The 20313-nt window shown below is 36.9% G+C and overlaps 2 protein-coding genes and 1 long non-coding RNA gene across 4 annotated transcripts in view; 2 read left to right on the top strand and 1 right to left on the bottom strand.

Annotated features, from left to right (window-relative positions):
- Nucleotides 1-20313, bottom strand: part of LOC127508437 (uncharacterized) — a 527778-nt gene that overhangs the window by 396036 nt on the left and 111429 nt on the right. The gene's annotated exons all lie outside the window — the stretch shown is intronic.
- LOC127508431 (uncharacterized) lies at nucleotides 728-3886 on the top strand. The gene is made up of 3 exons (XM_051886328.1): nucleotides 728-1151; nucleotides 2053-2453; nucleotides 2887-3886. Exons 1-2 carry the CDS (start codon nucleotides 830-832, stop codon nucleotides 2445-2447), a joined length of 717 nt encoding a protein of 238 aa, XP_051742288.1. The 5' UTR covers nucleotides 728-829; the 3' UTR covers nucleotides 2448-2453; nucleotides 2887-3886.
- Nucleotides 9751-20313, top strand: part of foxk2b (forkhead box K2b) — a 35936-nt gene continuing 25373 nt past the window's right edge. Inside the window, exons 1-6 of one of the 2 annotated variants that reach the window (XM_051886311.1) lie at nucleotides 9751-9987; nucleotides 12692-12799; nucleotides 12971-13057; nucleotides 14502-14826; nucleotides 14970-15139; nucleotides 15737-15787. In XM_051886311.1, coding sequence (XP_051742271.1) covers nucleotides 9767-9987; nucleotides 12692-12799; nucleotides 12971-13057; nucleotides 14502-14826; nucleotides 14970-15139; nucleotides 15737-15787 — 962 coding nt within the window. In that variant the 5' untranslated portion in view covers nucleotides 9751-9766. Of the gene's footprint in view, nucleotides 9988-12112; nucleotides 12372-12691; nucleotides 12800-12970; nucleotides 13058-14501; nucleotides 14827-14969; nucleotides 15140-15736; nucleotides 15788-20313 lie in introns of those variants that run through there. The other variant, XM_051886312.1, reaches the window with a different exon arrangement.

Raw genomic sequence — 20313 nt, 5'->3', positions numbered from 1 at the left:
TGTATTTGGTTGTGTTGTGAGTATTCGGTTGCGTTGTGAGTATTTGCAGCACGTTTCTGTATTTGGTTGTGTTGTGAGTATTATTTGCAGCACGTGTTGTCAAACTGATGAAGATGTTTTCTTAATTTGGTGGTATTTTTTTCAATTTACATGTGTTTGCTTCAGTTGCATCATGTTAAGCTCTCTTGAACACTCTCATCATTGCATCATGTTAAGCTCTCTCGAATCTGTTTTCTGCTTTCAAATTCAATTAGCAATCCTTCTGTATTCCTTAAAGGTTTTTCACCTTGCTAACATTAACAACAGTCTTGTAAAAACAGGAAGTCAAGCTGGCATAAAACCTTTTCTTTTCTCATCATACCATCCAGTCAGAAAGGGTCTGAGATTAGAAATCACTAAACACGACTGGACCAGAAAGATGTGTGTGGCTTTGGTAAACAGACCCAGATCTCCAATTTGAATTACTTGAGCACACATTTGCCAGACAAATTTTTAGGATGTACAATCTGACACAGAATCCAACATACTGAGGTATTATTTTTCATTTGCAGTTCAATTTTGTTTAACAGTAGGCTAAATATTATAGGCTTTTGCAGTCAATAAAAAGGCAAAATGGAATGCTACACTCTATATAATGCCTAAATAGAAGTATTATCGCTGAATTAAACATGAGATGTAGTAGGAAGGCCATTTGACTGCATTGTTTTGCAGCCATCGTGACCTCACAAGGGCGTTCCCTTCATGTGCGCCAGGTGCGTCTCACCTGAGCTCGGCAGTTCTTCCGCTATACCACAGGAGCAGCAGCAGCATCCTTCTCCTCCTCCCGAAGATGAAGGAGCTGAGGTGCATCGGCAGCTGTTTGCCGTTATTCGTCTTGGCGATCGTCTTCGACATAATCGGTGTAATCCTGCTCTTCGTCGGTATATTCGGTGACGTGCGGCGGAATGGCGTGTTTTACGGGGATTTTCTCATTCACACCGGCGCGCTGCTCTTGTTCGCCAGTCTGGCCTGGTGGCTCATGTGGTACGTGGGGAACATCAAGGTGGAGGATGAAAGTTTGGAACGCAGATCGAGCGCCGCGCTCAGCGTCAAAGAGCTCGCGAGGAAACTCACAGAGAGACTCTCCAAAACAAACCTAAAGGACAACACCGGTAAGAAGGCTTCAGTTACAGAGCCCAGAAATATAATGATGGTGAAAAAATGACATGGGAAGAAAAAATAGGCTATTTAAATGCTGGATTCTTATGCTAATGCTAAAATAGGATTCTTAAGATGGAAATAATGAGATGTGGGAAGGAAAACTAATATTTCAGTGCTTTTGCACGAGAACGCGGGAACGCACCATCTCATATTTTTCCGTCTCATACTATCCCCGTTTAAAGAACCATAAAAGAAAATGTACCACCTTGGGGGCCGTTCACACAGAACCCGTGTTTCCGTCCCAGTGCGCTACTTTCCCATTGTTTTCTATGTAAACACGCGCTAGTACGTCTCGCGCATGAAATGGCGTTCTAAAAACGCGGCGCTCATAGTTCAACTTTTAAAACACGCGTCTCGAGACCTTGCGTTTTTTCCCCATTCCACTGCCCGCGTCTCGCGTTTTTCAAAGCAAAAACGCGTTCTGTGTGAACGAGCCCTTGAAGTGCATGCATCCTTATTCTTTTGTGTTTTTTTTTTTTTTTTTTTTTAAGTATTATAATTTTTCAAAAAAGAAATTAAACACTATTAAGATTAAATACTAAATTAAAAATCAAATAATACACTCTTAAATATAAATGTTCTTTATTGGCATTGATGGTTCCATGAAGAATCTTTAACATCCATTCCAATAAAGTTTCTTTATAGTGGTAAAAGGTTCTTTAGATTATTAAAATGTACTTCACACTAAGAAAAAAAAAGAAGGTTCTTTTAAGAACTTCTATGACATCACTGCGGAAAACCCCCTTTTGGAACGTTTATTTTTAAGAGCGTGTCCATCTATATATCCTCTTGTATTTCTGTGAATATTTATCTATATATTTAAGTTAGCTATCTGCCTTTTTGTTTGCACAGGTGAGAAAACACTAAGCAAATCTTCCACCATTCGAAATGTAACGTGGGGCAAATCCACCTATTTCCCAGGACAAAAGGATCTTGAGGCGGATATGATTAAATGTGATGAACTTTCAAAAGAAAAGCCAGATGATGATCAGTTCATGTGCTACCAGAATCAAGGGTACGAGGACGAGGAGTCGGGCATAATCAAAGGACACAAAGCAATCTCAGCCGATGGTTCTGAATCAGATGTGAGCAAATGCAATGAATCATCTCAGGAGGAAAAACCAAAAGATGACCAGTTCACCTTTTACCAGAATGAAGGGTATGAGAATTCAGAATCAGATGTGACCAAAGGTGGTGGAAAACCAGATGATCAGACAGAGTCACAGAGCATCGACGACCTGCTGTGAAAAGAGGTGAGTGAAAATGAACCTTGCATCAAGTTAAATTCAACATCCATGTGACATGAACTCTACATAGTTTCATGATATGCCAATGACATTTTCATAAATAAACATCCGTGTCTTATTTTAACTGGTGTGTAATTGTTTACCAAGATAATATGCAAATCTAAATCTACAAGTTATTTACATAAGACCATGATATTTATCATACTACTTATTTAGATGTATTATTTCTATGTCTTTATTTATTTATTGTTTATTGTTAGTATTGTGATAATATATTTAGAACCTGTCAAGATGTATTAATTGAATCAAACTTATTAATTCATTAATGAATTTATGTAAGCATAGTTTTACACATGATTACATGGAAAATTGTTCTACTCATGAATGAGGCCTGATATCTTTTCACACGAAAGTTTAAGAAAACTGTTCTTTTTTCCAGGTCCTGAAACAATGACTGAATAGCCGAGAACCTTCAACTGTTTGCAAAACATTTTCCACCCGCAGTACGTTTAGAGATACTGCGTGCATTTCAAACGGGGTCTGAAGTATAGTAAAACTGCTTTATATACTAAAACACAACTGTCTGTTGTGGAGTGGTCAGTTGATATGAGTTTTTCAGCAACCTGGAAAGCAGTGTGGCTTATATAATGTAATTTAGTGGTGTTACTAAAATGGTAAAATTAACTCTTACTTTGCACAATATTTACTCAATTTTATAAGGCATTGGCAAAGCTGTTGACAAATTACCTCCAGGAGGTGGAGGTAACACCAGCCAAATGTTGATCATTTCAAAATGGCCAAATATACTGTATCAGTCGCTATTTCAGTGTGTCGTTGTGTCCTTTTGTGTCGTGTTATTCTGTGTTGTTTTAAAGTTATACTCAGGTACAGCCCTTGTTTTTGCACATCCTCATTTGTAAATTCATGCATCGCCTCATGCATTGTAGGAATCCATTTCCCTTTCAAAGAGGCAGCTGGGCGTTCATGCAAACTCCTCCACAGAGTCAAGCATAGGACACTTGTTAGCCAAACTAAACTCAACCAAACCAGTCCGACAGCAAATACTGATCCAGCCGGAAATTGTAATTATTTAGTTTTAGTGGAAAGAGAATCAAATGTGCATGTTATTTTATTGTGGCATAAAACTATATGTTGCCAGATCATGAAATTTCTAGAGGTGTAACATAAGTATATTTTAATATAGAGTATATTTTCAGTAGTAAGGCGTGCATGCGTGAACACACTGTACATAATGAATTGTATGATGTACTGTATGTAAATATAAAACACGTAATCTTGACATGCCAAACAAATCCTGAATGTAAACACTCCTGCTTTCACTGTATATTGTACCAGTGCAATAAGAAGCTAAATCTGTCTTCAGCTCAAGATTGTATAAACAATCCACACTATCAAATTAAACCACATTTCACCCTTAATTACTGTATTTGTTCTGTTTTTTTGTTTATTGGTGGTGTTTGTAAGTCAAGCATCATTTGACACAATCTTAGGGTTAGTGATTTGATCCCCTAACCTTAAGTAAGATTAGCTGTCAAATTGAATACCTAAAATCGTGTTCCTTGCTGAAATGTGCAATTTCTTTCTGTGACTAACAGAGTTGGGGAGTAGCGAAATACATGTAACTTAGTTACGTTTTTAAAATACAAAATATGAGTAACTGTATTTCATTACAGTTACATTTTAAATGGGTAGTAATCAAAATTACATCCAGTTACAAGCAAAAAGTATTTTAGATTACCAAAGTGATTACTTTGAATTTGAATGTCATTTATTTCATTTGAACATTAATGTAAACCGTGTCGATCAATTCATGTAAACAGCAATTGGTGATTCTCCGACTCTGACTGTCTGCAAAAGCAACCTAAGTTACAATTCTGCTCATAAGTTTCATACCCCTTGCAGAATATGCAACATTTTAATAATTTTAACAAAATAAGAGGGATCATAAAAATTGCATGTTATTTTTATTTAGTGCTGTCCTGAATAAGCTATTTCACATAACAGATGTTTACATATACTCCACAAGATAAAATGACTGAATTTATAAAAAATGCCCCATTCAAAAATGTACATACCCTTGAACCTTAACTCTCCTGTCATTAACTGGATGATCCACGACTGTTTTCATGTTTTGCGATAGTTGTTTGTGAGTCCCTTGTTATTGTAAAAAAGGTAATTGTGACTTTTTATCCCACAGTTCTGAATATTTTCCTAGCATTTTCGAGTTTGCATCTCACAATTTTGACTTTTTACCCTCAGAATTGTGAGATTTAATTAAACTCACAAATGTGTTTTATAAAGTCAGAATTTGGATGATATAAACTCACAATTGCAAGTTATTTAGTCAGAATTTCGAGATTAAAAATGTGCAATTCTGACTTTTCTTGCAGTGGCGAGTTTATATCTCACAATTTTGACTTCTTTTTTTGCAATTCTGACTTCTTTTCTCACAATTCTGACTTTTTTCTTGCAGTTGGGAGTTTAAATCTCACAATTCTGACCTCTTTTCTTGCAATTCTGACTTTTTTTCTGGAAAATTGTGAGTTTAGCCTATATCTCACAATTCTCACTTTTTTTCTCGCAATTCTGAATTTTCTTGCAGTTGCGAGTTTATATCTCGCAATTCTGACTTCTTTTCTCGCAATTCTGACTTTTTTCTTGTAGTTGCGAGTTTATATCTCACAATTCTGACTTTTCTCGCAATTCTGACTTCTTTTCTCGCAATTCTGACTTTTCTCTCGTAGTTGCGAGTTTATATCTCACAATTCTGACTTCTTTTCTCGCAATTCTGACTTCTTTTCTCGCAATTCTGACTTTTCTCTCGTAGTTGCGAGTTTATATCTCACAATTCTGACTTCTTTTCTCGCAATTCTGACTTCTTTTCTCGCAATTCTGACTTTTCTCTCGTAGTTGCGAGTTTATATCTCACAATTCTGACTTCTTTTCTCGTAATTCTGACTTTTTTCTTGCAGTTGGGAGTTTAAATCTCACAATTCTGACCTCTTTTCTTGCAATTCTGACTTTTTTTCTGGAAAATTGTGAGTTTAGCCTATATCTCACAATTCTCACTTTTTTTCTCGCAATTCTGAATTTTCTTGCAGTTGCGAGTTTATATCTCGCAATTCTGACTTCTTTTCTCGCAATTCTGACTTTTTTCTTGTAGTTGCGAGTTTATATCTCACAATTCTGACTTCTTTTCTCGCAATTCTGACTTCTTTTCTCGCAATTCTGACTTTTCTCTCATAGTTGCGAGTTTATATCTCACAATTCTGACTTCTTTTCTTGCAATTCTGACTTCTTTTCTCGCAATTCTGACTTTTCTCTCGTAGTTGCGAGTTTATATCTCACAATTCTGACTTCTTTTCTCGCAATTCTGACTTTTCTCTCGTAGTTGCGAGTTTATATCTCACAATTCTGACTTCTTTTCTCGCAATTCTGACTTCTTTTCTCGCAATTCTGACTTTTCTCTCGTAGTTGCGAGTTTATATCTCACAATTCTGACTTTTCTCGCAATTCTGACTTTTTTTTCTCAAAATTGAGTTTACATCTCACAATTCTGACTTTATAACTCGCAATTACAACTTTATATCATGCAATTCTGAGAAAAAAGTCAGAATTGTGAAATAACTCACAATTACCTTTTCTTTTTTTTTTGTGTGTGTATTCCAAAGTATTCTAAAGTATTTACATTAAGTTACAAAACTTGGGTAACAAAATACATTACAAATAACTTTTTAAAGCATGTATTTTGTAATCTGGTAGTGAAATACATTTTAAAAGTAACCTACTCAGCCCTGGTGACTAATACATGTTGTTTGAGTATTACATAACTCAGAAAACAACTTGTAATGCGAAATCTACAAAGGCTTTTCTCTGTCTGTAGAATTATCTGAATCTGTTCTTTTACTTTACAGTTGTTGTTGTTCTAGTAGATCCACTTTCATGGTGAGGAAAACAGTTTGTAGAAATAATATGCATAAAAAGAGAGTCTTGACCTCTTCATCATGCCTTTGCTAGGCGGTTGAACTTGTTTTGGTGGTTGCATACCTGCCGTCAAAGAAATGATCTACGTAAGAATGTGGGTGAGCTGCTTCATAAAAGCCTTATGAAGAAAACATTTTTGTCATTCGTTCTTCAGGCCTTTCAGCCTGCTGTACGTCCGTTGGCTCTCCTTACCTGAGCTTCTCCAAGATGGACTGCAAGGAAAGAGTGGGACGCTGCTTCCACTTTCTCTTCTTGGCTATTCTGTTCGACGTAGCCGGACTGGTTCTTTTCCTCATAGGTCTTTTTGCACCTATCAGTTTTTGGGACTTCTTCATCCTGTCTGGACCGATCATCATCTTCCTTAGTCTGGTGTTTTGGATCTTTTGGTACCTGGGGAACCTCACAATACCGTACCGTGAACTCCTGCCCAAGTGAACCCAGATAGGAGGAGGAATATAGACTGGAGAAGTCGAAAATATGAACTTTTGGAAGTCGAAGGGACTCTGGGAAACACTGAACGACCAATGATGATGTGTCACTGCTGGAGTCAACCATCATTGTGCCAACATGTCTTTGGAGTTTAAAGCTTGGGAATTTAAAACTTTAACAGGTTTCACCATCTCAGGATGCTTCCAGAATGGGAAAAATTGAGTGAAATCATGTCAGTGAATTTTAATGGTAGAGACTTGACTAAAAAAGATAGGAAGATTCTTCAATTATATCTTGAATTCTTCTTCATTTTTAGCCATTGAATTTTTCCTGATCATGAAAGACTTATTGCTGAGTATCACATACAGATTTCTTGACTCTTTTTGGGAGATCCTGTCATGCACTTTATGGAAAACATTGGAAAACCTCAGGCTTTCCCATGGACACTGATTACTGCACTATACTGAAAGCTAATTATTGATTTACTATCAATGTCTTGCCTTTTCCACAGTTTTAACATCATTTACTGGCAAACAATTACACTATAATTAATCTTGTCATTATAACCAATAAGAACAGAAACTGCCAATGGTGAATGTGAACACCTGTATTGAATTATGCTGTGGTTTACTTTGAATGTTTCATATAAGATTAATTTATAAAATGAAGTATTTGTTGGTCAATGACAGTCAGGGGCGTCGTCTTTTATGATCTCGTGTTTTGGTCAGATGCCGTCCTGGAAACCAGATGAACTGGAAATGCCAGCACAAATGTCAGCATTGAATGTGAGCGATCCACCCTGTCTGCGTGAGTCAGGATATTTTTACTTTGTTATTTTGCATAAAGTGCTTCCTGTCATGGTGTCCACTATGTTGAGATCATATGATCAGTCCAATACACAATTCTCATGGTGATACGAATACTACATTTCAGTGTTCAGTTATGAAGACATTTTTATTTACTTTGGTACGATTAACACTTGATATTCAATGTAAATTCTGGATACTGAAGCAAAAACAGTTGAGACTGACTTGCGTTGGTTGTCCAATATAATTTATCAGCTAAATCAATTCAATATTAAGGTGCCCCTATGCTTTGTTGGATATTACCTTTCACGCAGTGTGTAATATAGCTGTTTGTGAATGTAAAAGGTCTGCAAAATTTTAAAGATCAAAATGCACGATTCTGAACTGCTGAGTCATCCGCTATTCCCGTCTCCTTTCCTGTTAAATACCTATGTAACAATGTAAAAAATTTGCATAATGCCAGCCTGCGGTCTTCACTGGCTGCCTGTGAACAACGTCTACTTTGACCTAGTTGTAGTTGAGGAAGAGTTTGGTTCATGTTGTCGACATGCTAAGAAGACGCTGTTTTCTGAGCTGCAAATCCACTTTGATGCACTGCAAAAGGATGAGGACTCGCCCTGGAATTGATACGGAAAAACCGACACCATCATTTGTATTACTGTGTATCAAGCACTTTGGAGCTGGAATTCAACACATGCTGTAAGTGGTAGACCAATCACAACAGACTGAGCCATCTGACCAATCAGAGCAGAGTGGACCAATCACAACAGACTGAGCCATCTGACCAATCAGAGCAGAGTAGACCAATCACAACAGACTGGGCCATCTGACCAATCAGAGCAGAGTAGACCAATCACAACAGACCAAGCCATCTGACCAATCAGAGTCAAGTCAAGTCACCTTTATTTATATAGCGCTTTTTGCAATGCAGATTGTGTCAAAGCAGCTTTACAGTGATAACTGGTATATAATTTTGGCTGCACAGCAGCTCTTAAAGAAAATGCTGTCAATGTAGGCAGATCAAAGCACTGTTGAATATCAAATGTCAAGTGTCCCCAACTAAGCAAGCCAAAGGCAACAGCGGCAAGGAACCCAAACTCCAACAGGTGACATCAGGTGGCAAATAGACAGAGCAGAGTAGACCAATCACAACAGACCGAGCCATCTGACCAATCAGAGCAGAGTCTGCTCTCAGAAAGGAGGGGTTTAGAGAGACTAACAGTGTTCTCGCCTTGGCTACTCTGGTTATACTCACTGTATATGAACAACAAAATATAAAACACAACCCTGCCTCTTTTTCGTTTTCATTTTAAATATGAAACCAGTTAATATGTGTTTCAGGCAATATGTGCATATACTCTGATTATCTTCACTGTGTGTGTGTATATGTATCTGTGATAAAATGAAATATGACATAAAACAACCCTGTCTCTTTTTGCTAAACGTCAGTTTTAATGACTTAATAAGCAACTGTAGTTTTAAGACCTTTAAGAGAATATCGCAGATCTTGCATTAGCCTATCTCATGTCTACAGAGATGGAAACAGACATGAAAAAGACATGTTTTGATACCAAAGTACATCACGTAATCAGTTCTGATGGAAAACACACCCACACGATCTGGAGAGACACCAAAGATCTTACATTTGGGAATAATCAAACATACCAGAGCATATAGTAGAATATATGTAATTGATTAAAAAAAAATCAATAAAATTTAAAAGAATAATCATGTAACATAAGGCATAAAAAGGATCTAGAATTCATAAAAGAAATAATAAGATTCATAACAAGGGAATATAAAAAAAAAATGAATAAAAGTCATCAATAAAAAGAATAAAACTGAATAAATTCAAATATGAAATATTTCACATACACCACCAAATGTTTCCAACAACGGTTAAATCCAGAGAAATCCGCAATTTAAACTGTAACGGCCCGTGACATCGCGTCGCCTGTCAATGACGTCATCTCAGTGTTACCCCGGTTTTACTTCCGAAGAAACCATGGCAACACAGTGCGTCTCATGAAAAAAGCGGAAGTAGTATTTGTAGCCACTCTGTTGATTGTTTTTCAAATTATGGACCATGATTATTCGTTATCGTTTGCAGCTTCTGTTGCCAAAGGTAATTTAAAGAAACGTAAACGTACGGGTAAATCAAATGACCCAAGAAGAATTTGGGACAGGAAGAGAGCTAAAACAAGGATCAATATTGGTGTAACATTTCCAAGGTGGAGAGAGCTTCGCGATGAACTTCGTATAGACAGAGACGCAGATCTTGCACGTGTTTTATTAGACAGGTAAGCAGTTGTCATATAGTAAACAAATTACTATACAACATGGTTAGTTATTGTTTGAAAGTCTTGCTTTCTTCATTTATTGCGAGTAAGTAACAGGTGTATCATATGCCTCAGAGACAACACTGTTTTGTAAAGTGGCTAATGTAGCAAAATCAGAGAAATATTTATTGAGAGAGAGAGAGAGAGAGAGAGTAGTCTCACGGAGAGTGCACACGTTAGGCAATAATTTATCTCCGCCCCAAATATTAATTTAAAAGACCTCCACAAAACTGATAATATAAATATTTGAGCCCTGCGCACTAGGTGATATAAAATAGATAAAATAAATTAATTAAATAGCCTGTCATAAATTCAAAAGTGCAAATAAATAAATAAATAAATAAATAGACGAAACGTAATGCTATGCACAGGACCAATGTTGACGTGCATATTTTTGTGTCCAAGTGCATTATTTCCTTTTTAAATAATTTGATAAATTAATGACATGATGTATCACTTTATTCTATAAAAGCTATTTAATTTGAATTCATTTTCAGTAGGCCTACATTCAAATAATAAATAATATTTTATGTTTTGGTGTCTTAAATCCCTAAAATGTCAGGTGGCGCAACCGTCCGCACAAATGAATAGACTAAAAAACTATTTAAAGTGGTGTTATAATAATAAGAAAATACTATGTCATCAATACTATGTCATCAAAATAAAATACTATGTCATCATTTTACGTTTGAAACTTTTCATATAAACAAACTGTGTGAATATCAGTACTTTTAAAGCTGTTAAGATAATTGAAAACTTTTGTCTGGGATAAATTCTCAAATGTCAGGGTAAATTCTCAACTTGTTATGCTGATGAAATTACACATACAGTTATAGCACTTTGTTTGTACTTCAGTAATGATTTTTATCAAGTCTGGTGACCCAAGTCTATGGCAGTGAAATTAAAGTGTTGCACAAAAATATTTATTACTTGCAAGTACTGTGGGTTCGTTCAAATTTACTTTAAGTACGATTGTTTTAAACACGTAAAACTGCGCAGCATTAACCCACCAAATAGACAAATAATCACATCAGTAACAGGCTAATATAGCATTAAATTTCACGCTCCTTGCAGCTAATTCATTACGATTATAAAAAAAGTGTAAGCAAACGTACAGGTAACACAAAAACTAATTCATTACCTCAATCGTAAACATGATTCGTGAATTCCACACATCTCTGGATGGTGAAAACATCGGCCATCGTTCCACTCTCTTTCATAGCGTCATCAAGCTTCACCTTTGTTATTGTTTTGAAAATGCAACCTCTGGCGGCGAAAACATGTTTCATTTCTTACGTTCCAAATGTGATGATGTCATGTGATTTAGGGTATGTTTACACAACAAAAATGTACTAAAAATGTTTTTTTTCTTTGTACAAATGACAGCGTTATCAAAACTATCCCCGTTTGAGCGGAGCTGCGAAAATTACTAAAAACGCTGTATTACGTATGCCAGACAAGTAGTTGGCGATGTCACTTTAAAGAAACACTATGCATATATGCATTCTTTTACAGGGCACTCGCGCCAAACGCGCATGCCTATTCACTTTATTTTTACAGTTTACTGCACTTTGATATTCTTATAATTTCCCTATAGTGGCTAATAAAGTCTCGCACATTCACAGAAATACCTTAATTCCGCGTTGACAAATAAGGGACTAAACACGTAATACGCATGTGCATGCCGTCACCGTTTTCATAGATTTGCATTTTTGCAGTTTACATGGCGATGATAACGGTATCGTTTTCAAAAACTTGCACTTTGAAACCCATTTTCAATAGTTTGCATTTTCAGGCCACCAAAACGCCATTGTCGTGTAAATGAATGACCAAAAGTTTTCTGTTTTTAACTGAAAATGGTGTTGTGTAAACAGCAACTACCTCTGTTTTTGATCAATCCAGTATTCAGCATATCATTATTAATGTTGTCAGGTGGTGCAACCATGTAAATTCGTGATTTAAACCCACAAATAATAGGTCAAAGTGAGCAAATGGCTGAAAACTAGATCGCGGACTTGGCAACCCTGCGTGTCGGAATGTCTGTTTTTGTTTTGGTCCGTGTGACCCCGCCCACTGCCAGTTTACCCAATAGTATTTCGTCGCCCCGGGTTGCCAGAGATGGCGGTTGACACAGTTGCAGCCATGGAAGCCAGCAAACGAACCGAGTCAGAGATCGCAGATTCTACTCGACCTAAAAAGCCTCGACATCCATCTAAAAAGCTCTATGACCTGAAGTACAACAGAAAGCGGATAAATATTGGAGATGCGTTTGAGAGATGGAAACAGCTTAAAGCTCAGAAAGATTTTAAAACGCATGCAGAGTTGGCTGATTTTCTCCTGGATAGGTGAGCATTGAGCTCCAGCTAAAGTTAGCTAGCTAATGTATTCAGGCTACTAGTAGGAATGGATACTAGTAGGAAGTCAATTCAGCATTTGAGTGCTCACATTCACACTCTGTGGTTCGTGGCGCATGGTTATCAAATATTTGAGACGCAGTGTTTACCACAAATCCTCGTGACGAAAACCACAAGTTTGACTGAAAATTGACTTGATTTATTAATGCGAATGCAACTGAATGAACGTGGCTATCGTTAGATTGTATACTTTAGTTCAACGATGTGTAATTTTCTGTGTAAATAGTTTGATTATGGCGCACTCTTTTTAGATACGAGGGTCTAAGCACCTCCACCCCTGGTAAAAGACATAAGCGTTACGTGAAGGCTCCTGCACAGTCCAACAGTGAATGTCCATCAAGTGGGAGACTCTCAGACAGGTCAGCGTCTAATATGAATATAAGTAACGTTAGGTCAGCTAAAATTAATACGTTTGATGCAATTTGGGTACATTTTGAATTACTTTTAATTAAAAAGTTGTAATATTTGTAATTGTAAAATTAAATTTAGGTTTAGTATGATTCCTTGTTTACTAATCTCAAATTTGACAGTTATGGAACAGATGATGAGGAGGAAGAAGAGAAAACTGAAGGCGATGACAGCCAAGATGATGAATTTGTTCCTTGTCTTTATACACGGTACGTTGTATGTTGCTCTTACCAAACCAACCAGTTGCTGGCTGAATTACTTAAATCTATAATGTTATTCTTGTGTACAAAGGGAAGAGTCTAAAGTCACTAACAATATTTAACTGCTGATTTTTTTCCCTCGCAATGTACACACACTCAAACTGAATCTCCATTAAAGGGATAGTTCACCCAAAAATGAAAATTATCCCATGATTTACTCACCCTCAAGCCATCCTAGGTGTATATGACTTATTCTTTCAGACAAACACAATCGGAGATATATTTAAAATTCATCCATCCATCCATCCATCATAAATATAATCCATACGGCTCCAGGGGATTAATAAAGGCCTTCTGAAGCGAAGTGATGGGTTTTTGTAAAAAAAAATATCCATATTTAAAAATTTATTAAAGGATTAGTCCACTTTCAAATAAAATTTTATGAAAATGACTGATGGTTTCGCTAGATAAGACCCTTATTCCTTGTCTGGTATCGTTTAAACCCCTTTGAAGCTGCAATGAAACTTTAATTTTGACCTTCAACCGTTTGGAGGCCATTGAAGTCCACTATAAGGAGAAAAATCCTGGAATGTTTTCATCAAAAACCTTAATTTCTTTTCGACTAAAGAAAGAAGGACATGGACATCTTGGATGGCATGGGGGTGAGTAAATTATCAGGAAATTTTTATTTAAAAGTGAACTATTCCTTTAACTGTATAAAGTTAATACTGTATAAAAGACGCAACGATTTGCGGCGGAAGAGTGACCTCTGACCCGACGCATGATGCAATGACGAACGCGGAAGTGCAGAGGATAGAGCAAAACAAAACACCAGTCCCGAAAAATTTTAAAGAGAAACATCGCAGGATTTCGATATAAGAGAAGAGGATCTTGAGTTTGTTGCTCAGCCCAATTTGTTTGAACCGTGAGAGGCGTCTAAGCTTACAATACTCCTACATCCTGCGTCATACATCGCGTCACGGGTTACTCTTGTGGCGCAAATCGACTTGCGCATTCTGCGTACGGTCGTCTACCAGAAGCTAGTTATTACAGTTAATAAAGTTTTAAATATGGATATTTTTCTTACAAAAACCCATCACTTTGCTTCAGAAGGCCTTTATTAACCCCCTGGAGCCGTATGGATTATATTTATGATGGATGGATGCATTTTTAGGGGGCTTCAAAACACGCCCCCTGTTTACTACCATTATAAAGCTGGAAGAGCCAGGATATTTTTAAATATATCTCCGATTGTGTTTGTCTGAAAAAAGATAGTCATATACACCTAGGATGGCTTGAGAGGGAGTAAATCATTTTTGGGTGAACTATCACCCCATTTGCAACAGGAGAAAATGGCAGCAACATAAATATATGAGCTTGAGATGCTTATTGGCTAAACCAACATGTCAACTTTAAATGTGATTAATTATTAATATATTTCATGTGCTGACAGGAAGGGTGGAGCGCTGCATGCACCGCCATGCACTGACAGTCTGCCGAAAATCAGACTGGATGAGACTATCGACATAGACATCGAGCCTCCATCCACTCAACCGCCCGTCTTTCCCTCTCCACCTGAGGTCTTCACTGAGGACGACCTAACAGGAAAACATGCATCCATCTCCTATGAAGAATGTCTAAAGCAGCTAGCAACGTTCCTCATGCTGCCAGTGCAAAAGTGCCCATACAGGTGCACTGTCAGTCATGTGGAGTGCCAATGCCGTCCCCCCTTTGAGGTCTCCATCACATCCAGGGGTACAGCAAGCATAATGCAATGGGTATGTAAATGTAACCATACGCTGTAACCAAGTATTTGCAGTGAACAACATGTTTTGTGAGACTTAATCATGAATGTGAATCACTTACATTTGAGAATATTAATTATAAAAGGATGTTTTTTTTCCCAACTCAATGCTCTCAGACCTGTCCCAATGGCCATGTTGTGTGGAGGTGGAGCTCGCAGCCTACAGTGAAATGCGGGATACAAGCGGGGGATTTCATGTTGGCCACTAACATCTTGCTTTCTGGGAGCAACTATTCCAGCATGGGTATGAAGAGCGACGCGAGGTTGGCATGTCTTCTGTTGGACAGGTGTGTGCCGGTGGTTTGCTAAAGTATCGACTTTTCCATTACAACAACTTTGGTTCATACAGTTTATCTACACACTAAGTCCTGCTATCAACCAATGCAATGGCAGTACATACGATTGATATATTTTGTCAGGGGCAGGAGGCGGGCTTTGAATGATTTTACTAACGTTAACTGAAAAACTTTTGGATGCCACAGATTCTCAAATATGATCATCCTCGTGCGAGGGACCCCAATCCTAAAATTTAAAATGCAGCTATATATTTTTAATGATGAAGCCCATTTTATACTGGGTATAAAACATTTACATTATAAATGTGTAAAATATTATTAGAAAAATATTTATTCTCTATTATGTCACATTATTATGTTTTTTTATTATATATTTATCTATTTATTTAGGTACATTTGTATTATTTATTTATTTAAATTTTTTTTTTTTTTTTTAATAAATTAATTTTTTTTTTACACCGTTTTTCTCTAAACTTAATCTAAAAAGGCTCTCCGGCATGTGAGAAATTATTAGTTTTCATGTTCTTGTGTTCATTATAGTGTTGAAATTTAGTGTATATGATTTATTATGCCTTTTTGTTCACACAGGGAAATGGCAGAATCTGAAGACATGCTGTCAGCAGAAGAATCCGCAGACAGGTAGCGTGTTATTCAAATTATTACTTGACAAACACGTGATTTATTGAGGTTGACAATAATTTACAAATTTTATACCTGTAGGAATTGTTTATGCAAAGATGGTTTTTGTACAAACCAAGAACAAATGATTTTTGATTTGTGCGAGTACAAGAGGTGCATGAGGATGATTTATGTAATTCCGTTTGGTGCCACTATGGTCGCTAAAACACACTTTTTATAATTTACAGTTAAAGAGCACTTATGCATAATTTATATAATTATATCATATAAAATAACTGTTATGAACTGTAAAATACCATATGCATTCAGATAAATCCTATAATTCTGATTCTAAGCATTCTGATTCAAGATGTCTGAAATGTAGGGCTGTGAATCTTTGGGTAGACAGCGAATTGATTCAATTCATGATTCATAGGTTTTCGATTCAATTCGAGCGATTTTTGCAAATTCCGAATGATTTTAAATGATTTACAATGAGTTTCAATGCGATTTGATTAATGACTCGATTCTGAATTTTTTTAAAAAAAAATTAAGTGCATTCATGGGATTATTTAATTGCTTCCCCTAATGTGTCTTAGTCAGGGTGCCAATTTCACCGTGACCTTCAGGGGTTCAGAAAGTGAGGGCAAAAAAAACCTTTTGTCCATTGTTAAGCCTGGAACACACCAAGCTGTCGGGCAGTTTTTGTTCGTCAGCTGACTAAGTTTTCTCAGTGTGTTCCACACCGTCGGCTGAAGTTGGTCCTTGTCTGCTTTTTTCGGCTGATTCAACATGTTGATTCGGCGTCGGAGCTCGTCGGTCAGTCGGGCCATCTGATCATTCTGATTGGCTGTTCAGCTACTGCCACCTGTTGGTACGGAAAGGCATTTCATCTTATGCAGGCGCAGAATAGACGTGCTACTTAGCTGTCGGGTGTCGAGCGTCGGTTTGGTGTGTCAGGGCAACTTTGGACCCAGACGCTGCCGACGTGAGCCAACCCCGCAGTCTGCTTTCGTTGCCACTAGTTCGACGGCGTCGGCTTTGTGTGTTTCGGGCTTTAGATATGAGTTCATGTTAGTTCTTAATGATGCTACATCACTTTATTTAATAGCTTATAAAAACTGGTATATGCAGAAGTGTACATAAATCAAGATTTACCAGGTAAACACTACCGAATCACGATTTATTTGATTCTTAGCATTTTAAATCAATTATTGACCAAAACAAACGATTCATGATTCAAAAGGACATGTGTTAAGGTGCATATGCACTGTCAGGATTTGTAATTGATGTATCTAGAAAGTGACTATCATTACTCCCCTACTGAAATGTTGCCACCAGATGTTTATTTACAGTTTAGGGCAGTGGTCTCAAACTCAGTTCCTGGAGGGCCACAGCTCTGCACACTTTTGCTTCAACCCTAATCAAACACACTTGATCCAGCTAATCAAGGTCTTCAGGATTACTAGAAACTTCCAAAAAGGTGTGAGCTTGAGCTGGTTGGAGCTAAACGCTGCAGAGCTGTGAATTTGAGACACTGGTTTAGGGGTTGGCATATATTTTGTAGATTCTTGTAAGAGCTTCTAAAATGCCATTCTGCGTAAGTGGGATGCTGTCGTTAGCCACAATCTCCTTATAGTGTTATTACACGGATTTCCTGAATGGTTTCTGTAAGAGCTTTCCAATGTAATTGTCGGCAAGGCTTTCAGGAGTGCTGAATATTGATCTCTACACTCTTTATTTTAATATCCCATGAGATTGTGCATCCTGGTGGACATCGGTAGATACAGAAAATACCACAACGAGGCACAAAGAGTGTGTGTGAGAGAGAGAGAGACAAGCCATAAAGAAGAAGAGATGCTAATGGCAGTGATAATGGGATGAGCCCAACAAAACAAGAAATCACAAAGATTGTGTTTCAAATTATCCACATAATTAATGAGCAAACTAATATAATGGCATAATCTAATAATTCCTGCTTGTTCAATATATTGTTGCTCTAAAGACCACATGACATCTTAATGGGAGTTTTATGGTTTATATATATACGTACATACATACATTTAACGTTTCAGACTTTCTCTTTGTGGTAAATGTACCAACAATATTAAGGACTCATCTTGTTCACTGTAGCGTTTACTGATTTTTTTTTGTACAATCAAATGCCCTCTAGATTCTAGAATGAACATGTCACTCATTTCTCAAAGTCCCTTTACTGAATCTGTTAGTTTGATATGCATGAGGGATATTTCACCATTTTACAGAAGCAGACTTGCTCACTGACTTTAATTAGCTTCAGAGCCCTTAGATTACTGACTCCACCTGTGCCGTGGCATATGGAAGAAATTCAGAAAACACACATGAAACAAACATTACACTTAAAAATAAAGGTTCCTAAAAAGGGGGTTTCACAGTGATGTCATAGAAGAACCAGAAGGTTCCTCAAAGAACCTTTCAGTCAACAGTTCTTCAAAGAACCATGTTTTTCTTAGGTCTGGGACACACTAGACAATTTTCAAATTTTAAAGGGCACCTATTATGCCCCTTTTTACAACAGAGCTTGTATGTGAAGTTTTTGCTCAAAATACCCTACAGATAATTTTTTTTATAGCATGTTAAAATGGCCACTTTTGGGGGGTGAGCAAAACCCCACCATTTTAGTGTGTGTCCCTTTAAATGCAAATCCCGGCCGCTTTCAAGAAGAGGGCAGAGCTTCACAAGCTCATACCGTCAACAAAATAGGACAATCTCACGCACTGAAAATGTCAGAAACTATTAGTAATGGTGTTCAGTTCGAACCAGAGTCAGACAATGATGCCTACAGAGCCAGAGAATATATGCTGCATGGAGATAGAACAGGTATAGTTTAGTTTAATTACGGTTATAACTTATGTTGTTGTCTTGCTTTTATCTACTATTAGTATAAGCCTGTTGTAGTGGACCTCATCCAAATGATGCCCAAAACTTTACTGATGAGTTTTATGAAATTTATTGTACATCACACAAAAGATGAAGCGTCCGTTTTCACTCCAGAAAATCACCATAAGAGCTGAATAAAACACAGTACAAGAAGTGTGCATGCTGAGGACATCTGCTGGTTGAAGCCGTGTAAATGCAGCAAGAACAGCAAAAACATTTTGCACGCACTTTGAAACTGCAGCGCGTGAGCTTAGAATAAACAGACTGTTATCGTTCGTTGGTGTGGACGCAAATATAGTTTTTGTTATAGTTATCTTTATAGTTATCATTCTTGGTGTGAACGGGCCTTAAAGCATGTCCATGGACTTTGTTTCAGATCAAAACTTTAGGCTGAAATGTATGTGTAAGAAAAAATGTATTTTTTTATATATATATATATATATAATGTGTATATATATTAGTGTATCTGAATATATTTGTATATCTGAAACAAATTAGCAGAAATGCAGGTTGAATAGGATTTCAAACCATATATGAATTTAGCTTGAAACAGATTTGTATAAAGCGCATTTATTTTTATGCCGTTCACACTTGCTAAATATGATTGGATTCAAATTGGATAAAAAATCGAATTTGCATTGACAGTGTGAACAAGGCTTTTGCACTAGCAGTGTTGAAAAGAAAGCATGTTGAACGGTTTCTGTTATTGGTGGAGTGAAAGATGGGGGCGGGGCAAAATGGTTCCGCCATTGGTGGAAAGAGGATCTGTGAGGACCAATCAGAAAATCCTTGGAAATTCGCAGCTACATCATTTCCTTTAAAGATATTTTGAACATGAAGAAGATGGTGGTAAGAGAGCTTTTTCTATTGTATTATTACTAGGCCTACTTATTCTGCATATTCTATTCTATCTATATTTTATTACTGTTCCATGCATATTTTTGTCACAGATATATTTATACCATCTGAGAGGTTAAATCCTTTTAGCTCCACAGGAACCTCAGACTTTGCTTAGTGAATGCATTTTTTTTTTTTTTTTTTTTTTACATTTAGAAACAACTTAATGAGACAGTTGTTGTCAGATTTCATTGATTTCAAATGTGAAATTTCATCGTAAGCTTGGTGAACAGCTTTGGAGAATTGGATATTTCCCCATTCAAAGAAATAGGAGCTGTACTTACATAGCTGCCCGAGACGCGTTTTAAAGATGGCTGCCGAGTGAAATGACTTGCCTTAAAGGGATAGTTCACTCAAAAATGAAAATTATCCCATGATTTACTCACCCTCAAGTCTAGATGTATAGCTTCCTTCAGACAAACACAATCAGAAATATATTTAAAAACATCCTGCTCTTTATTATGGCAGTGAAGGGGGGTCGGAATTTTGATGGCAGTCTGCCGGAAGCTAGATATTAAAGCTAATAAGCTAAGAATGTTTTAAATATGGATATTTTTCCTTCAAAAATGCATCGCTTCACTTCAGAAGGCCTTTATTAACCCCTTGGAGGCGTATGGATTACTTTTATGATGGATGGATGCATTTTTTTTGGCTTCAAAATCCCCCCCTTCACTACCATTATAGAGCTTGTAAGAGCAAAGATATTTTTAAATATATCTCAGATTGTGTTC

This window comes from Ctenopharyngodon idella, chromosome 3 (genome assembly GCF_019924925.1).
Source record: "Ctenopharyngodon idella isolate HZGC_01 chromosome 3, HZGC01, whole genome shotgun sequence".
NCBI classification, from domain to species: Eukaryota; Metazoa; Chordata; class Actinopteri; order Cypriniformes; family Xenocyprididae; genus Ctenopharyngodon; species Ctenopharyngodon idella.
This window is presented reverse-complemented; position numbering and strand designations above follow the sequence as displayed.

What these genes read in the sequence shown, in the direction of transcription:
- LOC127508431 (XM_051886328.1), top strand. Translation starts at nt 830, where the DNA reads ATGAAGGAGCTGAGGTGCATCGGCAGCTGTTTGCCGTTATTCGTCTTG. An exon ending in AAACCTAAAGGACAACACCG is followed by an intron (nt 1,152 to 2,052) that starts GTAAGAAGGCTT and finishes TTGTTTGCACAG; the next exon opens with GTGAGAAAACACTAAGCAAA.